This window comes from Lactuca virosa, chromosome 8 (assembly GCF_052849685.1).
Source record: "Lactuca virosa cultivar CGN04683 chromosome 8, Lactuca_virosa_CGN04683_v6, whole genome shotgun sequence".
In the NCBI taxonomy this organism is placed as follows: domain Eukaryota; kingdom Viridiplantae; phylum Streptophyta; class Magnoliopsida; order Asterales; family Asteraceae; genus Lactuca; species Lactuca virosa.
Genome location: NC_136433.1, coordinates 191,339,793 through 191,355,694, shown reverse-complemented (window position 1 = coordinate 191,355,694; position 15,902 = coordinate 191,339,793). Strand labels below are relative to the sequence as shown.

The 15,902-nt window shown below is 35.2% G+C and overlaps 2 protein-coding genes across 3 annotated transcripts; one reads left to right on the top strand and one right to left on the bottom strand.

Moving 5' to 3' along the window:
- Positions 1-4,725: 4,725 nt before the first annotated feature.
- LOC145134262 (uncharacterized) lies at positions 4,726-6,210 on the bottom strand. Of its 2 annotated transcripts, none has more exons than XM_079069135.1 (4): positions 5,598-6,210; positions 5,267-5,362; positions 5,118-5,158; positions 4,726-5,038 (listed from the first exon to the last, which is right to left on the bottom strand). In XM_079069135.1, the coding sequence occupies exons 1-4, from the start codon at positions 5,872-5,874 to the stop codon at positions 4,985-4,987; spliced, it is 468 nt and encodes a 155-aa protein (XP_078925261.1). In that variant the 5' UTR covers positions 5,875-6,210; the 3' UTR covers positions 4,726-4,984. The 2 variants fall into 2 exon arrangements, with proteins under 2 accessions (XP_078925261.1, XP_078925262.1); XM_079069136.1 differs by having other exon boundaries at positions 5,118-5,140.
- A 1,049-nt stretch (positions 6,211-7,259) lies between these two features.
- Positions 7,260-9,853, top strand: OPS (LOW protein: UPF0503-like protein, putative (DUF740)). Its single transcript, XM_079064329.1, has 2 exons — positions 7,260-9,373; positions 9,475-9,853. Exon 1 carries the CDS (start codon positions 7,391-7,393, stop codon positions 9,359-9,361), a length of 1,971 nt encoding a protein of 656 aa, XP_078920455.1. The 5' UTR covers positions 7,260-7,390; the 3' UTR covers positions 9,362-9,373; positions 9,475-9,853.
- The last annotated feature ends 6,049 nt before the right edge of the window (positions 9,854-15,902 follow it).

Sequence of the window (15,902 nt, the reverse complement as noted above, 5' to 3'; positions counted from 1 at the left end):
TTGTTCTCTCTGATGTTCTTTCTGAAGATTCTGAAGCTGAAAGCGCTATCTCTCAAGAATCAGTACAAGAAGCCTCCTCACCCAATGTGCGTTCAATGTCAAATTCTGAAGAAAAGCCCAACCTCTCAAGATGAAGTCATTCATTGAAGATTCATCAGGTTCATCTTGAAGTTGTGAAGAATTTGAAGATTAATGCTGAAGCCAAGCTCTCGATGAAGATTGACAAGAAAAGCCAGCTACTTTTTAGGGGGAGCTTGTTGGGTCAATTAAGAAAAGAAAGCTATAAACCAAGGGGGAGATTGTTGGGTCAAAATTATGGTTTATAATTTTCTTTTCTGAGCAATTGTATTTTTATGTAATATTTTATGAGTTTACGGTCAGGTTTACGGCCAGGTAGGTGTTTACGGCCGTAAACAGGTTTACGGCCGTAAACCCTGTTTACGGCCCAATGGGTGTTTATGGCCGTAAACCCATTTATGGCCCATATTCCCCAAGTATATATAGGTGTTAGGTGGTTGAGGAGAGATTGATGAACAGAAGAGAGTGTACGGCCAAGAGAGAGAGAAAGGAGTTTTAGTGTGTGTAAGTGTGTGAATCTTGTATCCGGATCTTCATTCAAATCAATACATACAAGATTCATCATCTTCTACTTCTCCTTCTATTCTATTTGATCTGACATCATCCGTTTGATTGTGATTCCGCACCATCAAACGGATCTGATTGATACACAAGCAGATTAGGGACTTACAGTCTTGTTCTATGTAATAACTATAGGAGACAAGATCAATCATAACACATTTTTAAACAGTTGATCTGCAGTTCGTATTTGTCTTTATTGTCTCCTTTGTCCTTTATGCTCCTAGTAGTATAAATAGGAGTGTCTTTCCATGTAATCCCTATGCCTTTATCAATACAAGAATCACATATGTCATTCTCTCATTTCGTTTGTTCATTCTCTTCACACTTCTTTAATATTACTATAACATCCGATGGTTCCAAGGTATTATTTATTTATCTAATCATTTATTTTATTGTCTAATCATGTAAGTCATATTGGGCTTAGAGGATTGGGCCTCTATGTGTGGGCTAAGCTGTGACCGTATGCTGGGCGTAAGCCTAGTGTACGCGGGGCATAGAAGGATCACAAGGAAATGCGGAGCCATGCACGTATGCGCAGCGTACAGGGTTGTATGCGCATCGTACGTGGTCAGACGGACAACCCTAATTTCTAGGGTTCAAGCCCTATATAATGTCATTAAGTCCCATGTGTTAGCCTCCTTATCAGCCTCTATTTTCCAGAAACCCTAAAACCGAACCCTTTATCATCTTGGTGTGTTCTTGACCTTGTGGAGTGCATTTTTGGTAGTTTGGTGCCTTGGAAGGAAGAAGAAGATGTTGGTGAAGGTGAGTTGTTGGAGTTTGAGCTTGAAGATCTGAATTGTCTTCATCATTTGGCACTCATTTGAGGTATAAAGCTCAGAACTTGCTTTGTTAATGCTTAGATCTATTTTGTTTGAGTTTTTGGACCTTTTTGGTCCCATAGATGAGATCTTGTGGGTTATTGTCATTTATGGAGCTTAGAGTTGCTACTCTTGGTGTTCTTCTGGTCCTAGAGTCATAAAGTTGCCATCTTTGAAGCTTTGAACCATGCATGAGTTTGGGTTCATTTTATGGAAGTAATGTTTGATATATCGAGATTTGGTTCATTTGGGGCATGCAAAGCCACCAAGTTTACGACTTTATGGTTTAAGACACTTCATATGACTCAGATCTGTGATTGGGACCCTTAGTCTTAAGGATTTAAGAGCTTATTGGAAATATGGCTTAATTAGAGAGTACACTAGGCATACAAGCTCGTACGCGCAACGTACAAGCCATGTAGCCTGTACACTTAGCGTACAGTTGAGTACGCCCAGCGTACTCAATGGATCTAGGCTTTGCGTCTTTTGGGCCTCGGTTGGACTACTTTCATGGACATGGTTGTCTTGGGCCTTAGTGGGCCATATAAAAATGAACCTTTGGGCTAGAGGAGTATTATTGGGCCTTAAGCTAAGGCCCATGTGAAGGGATTGGGCCCAGTTGGGAATTGGGCCATATATTGGGCCTTGATGGATTGTTTAACTTTTGGGCCCATTGGATTGTGATTAATGGTTTCATTCTTGGACCTAGTTATGTTAGGGGTAAAATAATCTTTTACCCCAAGTAGGGATTTTTGGTTATGATGTAGATCCCAAATGTTAATTAGTTGTTTTTGGCAATTGATAGCTCGGAGGCTGTAGGACCAGCAGTCAGGGATCATTCGTTTCATTCAGCTTTTCGAGGTGAGTTTCCTCACTGGGTTTAGCGGGTCTAAGGTACCAAGGTCGACCCTTGATTGGTTATGTTGATATACTTGTGGTCTGTGTGATACTTGTATGTGTTTGTATATGTATGTTTATTAGGCGGGACCTGTATTGCGAGTGTGTGCAGAGCCTGTATCTCATTGGGCGGGGCCTGTTATGCGAGTGTGGGCGGGGCTCGTATCTCATTGGACAGGGACCGTTATGCGAGCGTGGGCGGGGCCCGTTATATGATATGTTTGGTATGCCCTATCTTGGGGAACTCACTAAGCTTTGTGCTTACGGGTTTTAGTTTATGTTTAAGGTACTTCCGGTTCCAAGGGGAAGAGCTCGGGTTGACTGCATCGCACACACCATATGGATTCTTTTTATGGGACATACTCTGATTTTCATGATGTTGACATGTTTATTTGTTTGGGATGTATGAACAATGTTTTGGAATGCGACTTTTACTGAAATTAAAAATGAAACTTTTGGGTCATAATTTTTGGATGTTACAATTATCTTGCATTGAATATGTGGTTGTTGTTCTTCAAGGCTTAACTGGACTTGATCTAGACCTGACTGAAAATCTATTACTAGCCTCCATTGTTGTTGTTCATTCAAGGTTTAAGAAATTAAACCTTGTCCTATAATATCCTCTAATATTATTTTTTATCAACGATGAAGATGAGTCACTACCTTTTAGAACTTCTTATGGTGGAATTGAGCTCCAATATTCCATTGTACTTACAAGAACACTCCAATATCTTCCATAGGTTCTAAATTGCCCAATCTCACTCTCAATCTCTCTTTTATAATTTCAGTGAGAACAAAAGAGAGAAACAATGCTCCAAGTCTTAAAGTTTTTGACTATTTGCTAACCTTGGTTCCTCTACTTCCAGTTGTTCGTAATTAACCACCATTGATCTTCTAAAATATGACTAGTGATGAATTTACGCTATTAAATCACACAAACTCATCTCTTAACTTCAGCGTTCTAAAAATAGGAAGTAGGTTACCTAAGTCAAGTGATGGCTAAATATGATTCTTAATCAAAGTTAACATCTAATTTTTCATTTTTAGGATTTAAAAACTATATAAGTCATTAGATATAATAAATTCATGTTTATTATAATTATTCCTTTATTATATTGGTTAGTTTTAATACTTTTTTGTTTATTCAATTTTTTATTTTTTTATTTAGTTCTTTAGTTTTTAATTATTTTTATTTTATTAAAATTTTAAATAATTTCACTTTAAATGCAACAATCATAGGCCCCAAATGTGGGTGTTACATAAGAAATCAACATGGTTCACACGATCAAAGTAATCATGCTAATCTACAAATGAACTAAATAAAATTTTATTAGGTGTAGAAATTTACAGCTCTCATACACATAGATTTTGCTTAGGGCAACCAAGATACACATATATCAATTTATAATGACAAAAGTTGCCCTAATACTTCTTGTGGACCAATCCCAAACGTCACCACTTGAAACAAGTCTTTTAGTATGTATGATCGGCACCAAAGACCCATATGATAGACCTCTAACTGGTCACTATAGATCTATTTATTAGGCATCATTGATCTATACTCGAGCACCCATGCCTGCTACTCAAGCACCATATGTCGACATCACAAATTCGATCCTAGCACCACAGTTCCCCACCATAACATATCACAACTACAATTGCAACTACAACTACAACTACAACCATACAATACAACTCAATTGTTAAGTCTTAGTAGAGGCAATAAGGTCAACAAGAAAACCAGACTCCATTAATCAACACGATAAGTCTCGTTAGAAAATCAATCCGTTTTGATGTATTAAAAAAAATTGAATATGTTTTACTACTATATATTAAATGTTTAAACTATTTTTGAAATTAATCAAACAGAATATATATATATATATATATATATATATATATATATATATATATATATATGCTTAGGTTATTCTATTCAAAGTAATTATTGTGTTATTGTATGCATAAATGTGGGCCAATCAAATTTACTTATTTTAAGAAAGTGATTAATATATATTATTGAATTAAATATAATTGAAAAATATCATCTTAATTAATTACAAGGGTAATTTAGTCAATTAATGTAGATTTAATAAATGAAAATTGCATTTTTCAAGGGATCATAGATTCTATTAATTTTAAAAATCCGATTTTACGAATTATAATTCTTTTTATTCGGACATTCTGACCGAATATGTTTATGAGTATATTAAAAAATAAAAATATTCTTGAACCATAAATAATAAAAATATTCTTGAACCTATTTCTTGATCATTAATTTAAAAACTTCTTGTAGAATAACAAATTCTTGAACAATCAATTGAAGAATAAAAACAAAAAATACATTATTTCTTATAGAATACGGGTAACAATTGTTAAAAATTACATTTATTGTTAAAGAATAAAACTAAAAAAACTTTCAAAACGGGAAAGAAAACATCAAAATCTAACAACGACTATTACATTCTAAAAGAATAATATGGTCCGTTTCAATTTTGTGGTCCGTTCTTCAAGCATCAACTTCTGTGATTCCAACAGAATTGGAATTCGTGATTCCATTCCAATAGAATTGGAATCTCACCAATATCATCCATTGAATCATCTACATAAACATACTTGATACCTTTTCAGAATTCAACCTTGTTGCGATTACTCGAGCTTGACTTCTCTAGTTGGTGGTGCTAATTGCAAATAGTAAAATGGTTCACATTATTCCAAGATTTTGTACTTGTCAAATACCAAATGCAAGTAAAAATTCACCTGGGCAGGATACACTTGGCCTCCTGTAACATATTGTATGGCTGTAACATATTGTATGATAGAGTAAACATAAAGAAAGCAAAAGCAGTTAGTTCCATCCAAACTCAAATTATACAAAGGAATCATAAAAACAACAAAAAAAACTCTACCTTTAGATGGAGCAGTCGGCTGTGACAACCCCACCTCCACATTATTCTTCGTCTTCGCAACGACCACACACTCTAGTGTGGTGTTTTCTTCTTGTTCTGTCGATCAAAGCACAAAACATACACCACCCACAAATCACTACTTCTAAGAAACAGAAGTTGACGCAGCTAGAGGCTACTAGAACCAAAAAAAAAAAAAACTAATTTCTTCCTTCTTCATTTCATGTGAATCAACAAACCCAAATTCCCTTCATTTTCATTGATTTCCCAGCAAACCCAAACACCCCAACGATTTCTATCAAACAAAAAACAAAATCCTAAAAGAAATTTTTACCTGTGGTTGATTTGGAACTGCCAAAACAAGGAAACATCGTGATCTTCGAGCAAACACCACCGAGGTCCTCACCTGCGACGGATGGCTGCCATCGGACCCCCCTTTCCCCTCGTTTTCTTCCTTCTCTGCTGTTCCCATCGAACACAAAGCCGCTCCTCAAAAATCGACCGACTACGCACCGCCTGTGAGCTTCGTTTTCTTCGGCCTTCTTTGTGGTCTGCGACAACCGAGGAACTGGAAGCAGCGCCGACGAGCCTTCGCTTTTCCCTCTATTCATTCGTCTGCTTGCAGGCGTTCTTCCCTTGCCCGTTCAACAAATGACGACGGGATGCAATTTAAACCTAATCCCTTGTAAAATCTTTTAAAAATAGCAAAAATACCCTCACTATTAAACCTTTCCCCATCGATTATTTTTGGATGATCAGTGAGGGTTTCCGAACACGATCTGAAAGCGTCAATACCCTGTAGGATGCTAGGGCTTTATCGGATGGGAGATTGAGGAAGACACGCTTATTTATTTAGGTTATAAGTCAATACCGTGATTATAAGGATTATTTTTGGAAGTTACTAAACAAATTACTAAATTACCCTTATTTATTTATTTTATTATTTAATTTTTTATTTAATTTTGATTGGTCCACATTGATGAATACAATAACACAATAATTAGTTTAAACATCTGAACCTATATATATATATATATATATATATATATATATATATATATATATATATATATATATATATATATTCTAGTTGTAGGTGTGTTCAAAAGTGGTTTTTTTTTCCTGAAAAGAAACTTATGAGAAGATATTCATACTTTAACTAACATATATATATATATATATATATATATATATATATATATATATATATATATATATAAAATAATAAATCATTTATATAAAGATGTTAGTTAAAGTATATCTTCTCATAAGTTTCTTTTCCGGAAAAAGAAAACCATTTTTGAACACACCTACAACTACAACCCTTTAGTTCATGTATACAAATACCAAATATGAAAAGGAGACATTTCTCGTATGAAAGGTGCAAAAAGCATGGAAAATCACATGGAAGTTATAATATTCCCAGTAAAATTACACATTTTGTCCTTCAGCTTTTACTTAATATCTAGATTTAGTGTGAAAGTTTTATTTTCAATTCAAGTCAAAAACTTTATCTATAAATTATAATAATTGAATCTCTATTTTTGTCTCCTTCAAAATTGCCCGTTATATGACAATCACATGTGTCATATGTTTTAAGGTTTTTGCTCGATTTCATCCAATTCATCTATCTATCTATTTTTTTTAATGTTTGATTTTTAAAATTGAAATAAAATTTTTTCGTTTAAAATGACAAATCTAATTTATTTATAAACTACTCATAATTTCATATCTCAGGAAAAATTAAACATTGGACTTCAAAGAAAAAGGACAACACCCAAACTATCAATTAAATCAGACTTTTATATTTAGCAATATAAATCCAAGAATCCAAAATTATTTTAACTAAACATGTAAATTAAGAATAGATGAAGGACAAAACTTGAATTTAGTCTAAATTTTATTATTTTATTATTTTTTAATGAGTCCAAGGGTAGAATTGTCTTTGTAGTGGTTTTACTAAAGTGAGCATCCTCGAGGTTCTCTCCGGCTTCCTTCAGTGTCCGTTGGTAACTCTTCACCGCTCTCATTCTCTCTCTCTCACATTAAACCAACGTTACTTTGCTTCATTAATGCTAACATGAGCAGAGTGCGCACTGCACATCATTCCTGCAACCACCGCCGGTTATGAATCCCACAACCGACCAACTACCACCACCGCCACAACAGGCGTTGCCATTACAGCCACCGAGATCCTCCTTCAGCTGCGACCGCCATCCCGATGAGAACTTTTCTGGATTCTGTCCATCATGTCTCTGCGAACGTCTCACCACTCTAGATCAATCAGCTAACGCCACCGCTGCCGCTTCCTCCTCCCGTCGTAATTCCACCTCCTCCGCCACTGCTGCTGCTCTCAAATCGATATTCAGAGTGCCTTCCTCTTCCATCACTACCTTCGAAGCCTACAAAAACAAAACAGCAGCTACAGCTACAGCTTCAGGTTCAACCAGAACCTCATTTTTCCCTGAGCTCCGCCGCACAAAGTCTTTTTCCGCCTCGAAAAACGAAGGATTAGGATTATCTGCCGGCGTTTTCGAGCCTCAACGGAAATCGTGCGACGTTAGGGGTCGTAGTAACACGCTCTGGACACTCTTCTCCATCGACGACGAAAATAAACCCAGGCATTCCTCCGCTCAACAACAAGCCCTAGGAAACACTGGGACCCTCCTCGAGACCAACAAAGAAGACGACGACGAAGAAGAAGAAGATCAATTTCACAACGAAGAAATTGAACTTGCTGAAGAGCAAGACGTGAGGAATTTTAACGATCCTGAGAACGACATTGTGGAAGAAGTGTCTGAAATTCAAGAAGAAGAAGAAGAGAATGCAAGTGTGGACGATTTGAAGACCATGAAGGATCACATAGATCTCGATTCCCAGTCTAAGAAACCATCAATATCAAATTTCTGGTCAGCGGCGTCGGTTCTAAGCAAAAAATGGCAAAAATGGAGACGAAAGCAGAAGAAGAGCAGCATCGACGGCAACGGCGTCCTGTCATCGTCAACATTGCCGGTAAAGAAGCCGATGTCGCGTAAGTACCGCGAGACACAGTCCGAAATCGCCGATTACGGATTCGGCCGGCGATCCTGCGACGTCGATCCCAGGTTTTCACTTGACGCGGGTCGGATCTCGTTTGATGACCCGAGATACTCCTTCGACGAGCCTAGAGCTTCCTGGGACGGGTATCTAATCGGCCGGACTTTCCCACGGCTTCCTCCCATGGTAGAAGATGCACCTGTGGTGCAGATACCACGTTCCGATATGCAAATCTCCGTCGAAGAACCACCAACAAATGTAGATCTTCTTGTCCCCGGTGGATCAATCCAAACCCGAGAATATTACTCTGATTCTTCCTCCAAGCGCAGGAAAAGCCTCGACAGGTCAAACTCCATCCGGAAAATGGCCGCCGCTGTAGTGGCGGAAATGGACGAACCAAAAACAACCACCGTTCCAGTCTCAAACGCCAAAGTTTCTCCGGCAACCATCGATTACAACCATGGTCATGGCGCCTTAAAAAGATTTCCAAGCATCGGTGGTGAGCGAGAATTAGCAAGGGATTCATATTCAAATTCCTTAAGAGACGATTGCTCAGAGACATTCGAATTAGGGTTCAGAGACAACGGCGAGAAGAAGGAGGGCAAGAAACCAAGACGATGGAGATGGAAGTTATGGGGGTTCATCCACCGCCGTGGAGGATCCAACAAAGACGACGACGACGACACTTTCAGCAGAGTAAATGGCGTCGAAAGATCATACTCAGAATCATGGCAAGATCGAACAGAATCAAAAGGGGGATTTAACAAAAAGGTATTACGAAGCAACAGTAGTGTAAGTTGGAGAAATTCTTCATTCAACACCACCAAGAAACCAAACTCTGAAACCAACGGGAAGAACAGGAAAGTTGGAGGAGATGAATTTGTTCTTGAGAGGAATCGAAGTGCAAGATATTCACCAAATCACACAGACAGTGGACTCCTTCGTTTCTACTTGACTCCATTGAGGGGTAGTCGAAGGAATGGAATTGGAATTGGAACAGGAAAAGGTAAACCAACAAGCAACTCAAATTCAATTGCCAGAAACATGCTTCGACTCTACTGAAACGTAAACAAGGTTAATACCACTAATCTTGTCTTTAATCGTGTTTGGTTGCATTTAATTTGTCTTTAGTGTTGTGATATCGGATCTTATTAAATTTGGGGTTTTTTTGGCAGTATGATTGATGGGAGATTAATGCTAAAAGAGTTAAAAATCATACTGAAAGTTGCAAGAAGACAAAGATTATTTATGAAGATGCTTTCCTAAGAAGGTAATAAACTCACACATGTACTACTCATAATGGATCATTGAGGTTGATAAGAAAACACACAGGTGTGAATTGTGAATTGTGAATTGTGAAAGGTAAATGGTTTGATCAAAAGAGGAAGGTGGTGTGCTAAATTGGTAAAAAAGGAGATTGCTTCTTTCAAACAAGGCTAGGAATTTAGTTCACATTTGACAGAAGTTTCACTTACTCGCTCTCGCGTGTAGTTTTTCGGATCTTTCGAAATGATTTGTAACTTTGTATTTGGCAATGAGAAATTTTTTTCCTCTTGTTTTTTTGGAACAAATCTAGACATTTTGGATGCGGTTTGTTACACGGGACCACTGTCTAGGGTTATTTATGTCTTTTTGCACATACGATATCTCGAGAACGAATCTCTATCCCTTATTTTATCTTGGTGAGACAAAAAAGCAGTTTTTGTTTCATTGACATCAGTTTCTGTCCAATTAATATCAAATGCAGTATACTAATCTTGTCGAGCTTAACAAACTTAGAATATGTTGTTACATGGGACTGTTGTCTAGGGTTGTTTATGTCTTTTTGCACATATGATAGATCGAGAACACGTTTCTATCCCATCTTATTTTATTTTTGGTGAGACAAAAGAAAAAAAAAGTTTTTGTTTCATTGACATCAGTTGCTGGCAAATTCATATCAAATGCAGTATACTAATGTCATGCTTAACAAATGGAGCCTTAAGAGTATGTTGTTACACACTTACACTTACGAAACAAACAAAATCAGAAGGGTATTTACATCTTTTGTATAAAATAGATCGAAAACTAGTTCCAGTCCAACATGTTCAATCGAGTGAATAAAAGAATTACAGTATTTGTCAGTTAACACCAATTCAGTTTGTTTAATACATGTCAAACGCATTATAATCTGTTTTATCATGTTTTAGGGTTAAGTTGGTAAGACAAGAAATTGTTATGTTTTTGAAATAATTATCTTGTTCATATTTTTAGGGTTAAGTTGGTAAGACAAGAAATTGTTATGTTTTTGAAATAATTATCTTGTTCATATTGTCAGAGATGTTAAGAAACAATCAATAAATGACAAGACACAACATAGTGGTGTTTTATCGAGTCTGGGTCATTTGTTGCTATCAATCTTTTCTTTTTCTTTGGTGAAATTTGTATTTTATGCGGTAATAATTTGTACCTTAGTGTGGTGTTATTGTTTTTATCTTTTTCTTTGTATCTCTGGATAAAGTTATGTTCCAGTCTTTAATGTTGGGACCTGAAAGCTGTAAGATGTTCCTACAACTTGAGAATTACACATCCCTCTTCCCAATAATTACTCCTTTTGACCTGTAACATTCAAAATATATATTCTTGAATAAAATATACAAGAGAAAAAGGGAAATAAACAGTATGAACAAGAGAGGATTGTTGATTAATTAGACCCAAATCCCATGACAAAATGATTACATATAGATCTGTTCTTGAAATCAAAAAGATTCAAACACAAAAATTGTGTGCCAAGTGAGTGAATAAAGTCAAAAAGTCACCTCTAACACCACACTACACTACCAATCACAATAAACACAAATATTTTCTCATTTTATTTATTATTTTTGGATTATTTTATGATTTGTACAATGGTGAATACCTATTTTTTAATTTAACGAAGAAAATCTGCACCGATATATAAGATTATTCACCAAAATATCATATTTTATAACCGTATATTGCAAAACAACTTTATTATTTGAAAATTTCAGAGTTGCCATCAACTTTGAAAAATTAAAAATTTAGAGTGATGGGTATGGATCGTTTTTCCCCGTTATTGCTGACGTGGACATTGCTTAACGTGCTGGAAACGCAACGAGCACCAACCCCAGCCGGCGTTATGGTGACTCCCGTTATTGTGACAATGGCTTGCAACAACGTTTAATTTCTTTTCAACGGTCAAAATGACGTTGATTAACCGTCAAATTTTATATATATATATATATATATATATATATATATATATATATATATATATATATATATATATACTATTAATTTATCTATAAATACACAATTTATACAACATTTTACTTACACCATTATTTTCTTTCTCCCAGTCTTTATAAAATTAAATTCCCTTTTCAACCTAAAGTTGGAGCAAAACCCAAACACCCCCTGTAACACCCGTTTTTCAAAATGGAACGGTTTTGTGCATTAAGGAGTCAAAAACATGTTTTTTGGGGAAAACCGGGTGTCACGACGTGACCATAGGGAGGTCACGGCGTGACAAGTCAAAGGGGAAGCGCGTATTCGGGAAGCATGTACGAACATGAGTATGGTCACGTCGTGAGGAAGGCTGCAACCCAAACCCAAGATCCTTTAGGGTTTCCTTCGTATTTATACCTCATAAACTCGAATTTAGGGTTCATTATCAGCCTCCGTCATCCTCAAACCTCATAAAACCCTAACCCTAATCCCTCTTGATGGTTTTGGCTCATTTTGTTGGTTTTGGTGCTTATTGAAGGAAGTAGAAGGAGAATTGATGCAATGATCAAATAATCAACATCTTCTCATCCTTGATATCACCTTCTGAACCATTTGTAAGGATTTAAGCGTCTACCTTAGTCATTTATTCTCTTAGATCTAAGTTGTTTTGGTCCTATTTGATTCATGGTTTTGATTTGAGTAAATGGATGGAATAAAGTTGACAACTTTATGGTCTTCCAGAGTCCCAAGAGCATCATATCTTATGTATCTAAGGTTTGGTTGTGAATTGTGAACCTTGCATGAGTTTTAGGTCATTTTCTTGGCTTTTGAGCTAGGATGGGTAGAGGACATGCATGGAACATGTATGTCCATAAAGTTGTCATTTTTATGAACCTACGGAGTCCCTTAAAACTTTCTGGAAAGTTAGAGTTGATGACTTAATGGATTAAGGACTCAAACCATTAAGAATTTTGTCACGACGTGACATTGGTGGATCCTTCGTCTACTTTGTCCTTTTGTGTTCATGACGTGACCAAGGAGGGTTCACGTTGTGATGCTTTGTCCTACCCCAAAACCAAGAACGGCGGAAACGTTCAGGGGTGGTGTCACACCCCGATCCTTGTCGGAATCGATCAAGGCGTGATATATTGTTTAAAGTCTCATGACAACTATGTTATAATATGATTAGATTTAATTAAGTACTAAGTATGCAAACAAGATCCACAACATACAAATACAAATCCAAATATGAACAACATTTATTACATCAAATTTAAATAGTCTTGTGGATTTCTAAGGCACAACCTATTTTTCATCAACTTCATTCTTCAAATCTGCATCATGGGTAAAAACAGGTCAACTACGAGAGTTGGTGAGTAATCTAATTTTAGTAGAGAAAATTGTGAAGTTGAAACCTTTATAATTGGAAATTTGTTTTCTTTTGAAGTCGGCAAACAATTGTATTTGAGATAACGGTTTATAAATCAAAAATTGATTAACAAATGATAACAACAACAATAAGTCCTCACCCTATATATACATATGTATATATACATATAAATATATATAGGATGGAACATCTAATCATCATACACACTCAACCACGTGCAATCAATCACCTTAGCGTCCCAAGGCGGGGTGGTCAACCCAATAGCGTTATTATTGTCCATAACGTACCTCAAGAATACGGGCATAGTCATGGAGATTAGACTAAAAATGGTAATGCACTACAAGTACATGTAGCGTAAACAAACAATAGTTATACAATTAATGACTCACGTATAAATGTCCCAACAATGTCTCAATTGTGATAAAACAATAAAATGAAGTTGGAACATATTAGAACCACATGATACACCCCAAAAGTATTGAAAATTATAAAATATGGGGTAGATTACTCACATTAGTCCCAAAACGAAATGCGTGTGTCGTACGATAGACGATTCGGGTCAAAATGACGTAGAACCTAATATAATTAATAGTTTTGGTTTAGGAACTGCTAAACGAGAATGAAGTATTAATACAAATAATTAGACACATATTCTTATATTAGATGAATTAACAATAATTCATTTTGATTATAATATTAAGGTATTTATTTGTTAAATGAATTTTAAATTGAATTACTTACTTTGCATAATTAATTTATATTTTCAATTTAGGCCAGATTTTAATAATTTCTTATTAAAATAATAACTTGCCCAATTATAAGTATTTACAGATTTTAACAATTATTTATATGAAATAATCATTAAAATGCATTTTTACATGCTTAAATACTTAGGAAAATAGTTTTAAATAGTAAACAGTATTGAAAAATTATGAAATTATTAGGAAATCATTATTGCATACAATATGAATTACTGTAAAATTTGTATATTTTTCTGAACTGTTTTAGTATTTATTTAATATTTTAATGATTAAACAACACAAAATTCGGGAAAAATAGTAAATGATTCTCAAAAAATCTGTAAAATTAACCATAGTTTTATAACATGATGTAGAGCTCAGTGTATAAGTTTCAGATATTTGTGACTATGGGAAGTATTTTTTATATATTTCATTATTAATTAATCAATAAAATCATAAATAATAGTAAAAAGTAATATAAATGCATGAAACTTCATATATCATGTTTAATCAGTATACAGGTCATCCCAGAGTTTTCTCAGAATTTATTGAATGCAAAAAGTATTTTATGTGAATTATTGCCCTACTTTATTTCAATAATTATAGTAATTCAATAAAAATAAGTTATTTTCTGAAAATTTCCAGAACTTCTTATTTTATTGATGGGATTCTGAGAAAAATCAGGTTTATGCATAAAATGAGTTTTAGATATTTTGGTGGATTTAATTTGTTTCTTGTATGAATATGAAACTTTTAACAACATACCTTGATGAATGCTTCAAGAGGGATGAAGATTTGAGTATAATAGATTGTTCTTGGCTGGAATATGAGTATTTCTTGGCTGAATTTCGAGATTGAGAGTGAGAGAAAGAATAGAGAAGGTTTAAGTGGTGAAGAGAATAATGTGTTGGGAGAAAAAGGAAAGGAAAGTGGATGGGAGGTGTGAGTGGGAGACCATGGGAATAATCTTTTTGCTTTTGGTGGTCTTCATAATTTCCCACTAACACAAGCATCTTTTACATAATTAATATAAGAGTTTTATAAAATTTAATGTAAAGTTTATAAAAATAGAGTTTTATAAAATTTAATGTAAAGTTTATAAAAATGGAGTTTTATAAAAGATGAGTTATTATTTGATTATAACAATCTACTTTGATTTGAAGTTTAATTATAGCATTCAAGTTTGATTCTTTTAAATTTAATTAGAGCATTATACTTTGATTTGATTTTAATATGGTATCATAATTTAATTTTATTATAGTTATAACGTTGTACTATACTATGTTGCTATTAACGTCAATTTATATCGTAGTGTATGAGTTTCGATCCTATTAGCGTCAAGTAATCTTGAGTAGGGTTTAAATGAGATTGCGAGAGGTTTCGTTTGTGATCTTTTTGAGTGTCCGGCTTCGCAACGCAAGGTCCATAGACCCCGTTAAGCCATGATTTAGTGTCCTACACAATCCCGATGATTGGGCAATAGTGTTTTATCGCTTTGGTTCGTTGTTTAGCACTGTTAAGGCTAAGGAATATCAAACACATGAACTTTCCAAATGATGTTTTCTCATTAAAATAGCGAATTGTACAGTGATTACATAACGTAAACCCTAACATACAAGGGTTAATGGAGTTGACCGGTTTAACTTGTTGACTTTGTTTGACTTTGACTTGACAGAAATTTGATGGTTGTCACATCATCCCCCCGTTAGAGGGAATTTCGTCCCGAAATTTGCATTTTGACTAGGACTTCAAGAGTTTGGAAAAAGATGTGGAAAACGTTTCGTAGTACAAGAAATTGATTATGGTGAGGAACAACCCTCCTGATGTCACATGACAACCTTGGAAATTTCTTATTGTAACTTGAACTGAGTCAATTTAAAAGGAGTTTATTGTTTTGGGATGATAGAGTATTCTATGTGTGCTTTTATACTCCCTGTTTTATCCTTGGTATTACCACTATGAATATTTTATAACGTAGTTAGCGAGTTCCATCATTACGAATGTTTCAACAAATTTTGACGAAATTTGCATTATAAGTCCTACAAGTTCTTTTATAGTCGATTGACGTAAACTAGTCGTATATCATTAAGATTGCAAGGGCATTTTGGATGAGTGACCCCGCCTTAAGCCCACAACCAAACAAGGAACAGGGAATGAGGCGGAATCACACATTCTAAGTCCATAGAATCTTAATGATATATGACCATAATGTTTACACTAGCCCTCATAGATTCCAGGGGAGTAG

Coding starts and splice junctions, on each gene's coding strand:
- LOC145134262 (XM_079069135.1), bottom strand. CDS start 5,874: ATGAATAGAGGGAAAAGCGAAGGCTCGTCGGCGCTGCTTCCAGTTCCT. Junction 5,159..5,266: donor GCCGACTGCTCCATCTAAAG/GTAGAGTTTTTT, acceptor AATATGTTACAG/CCATACAATATGTTACAGGA. Junction 5,039..5,117: donor GCCAAGTGTATCCTGCCCAG/GTGAATTTTTAC, acceptor ATTTGCAATTAG/CACCACCAACTAGAGAAGTC.
- OPS (XM_079064329.1), top strand. CDS start 7,391: ATGAATCCCACAACCGACCAACTACCACCACCGCCACAACAGGCGTTG.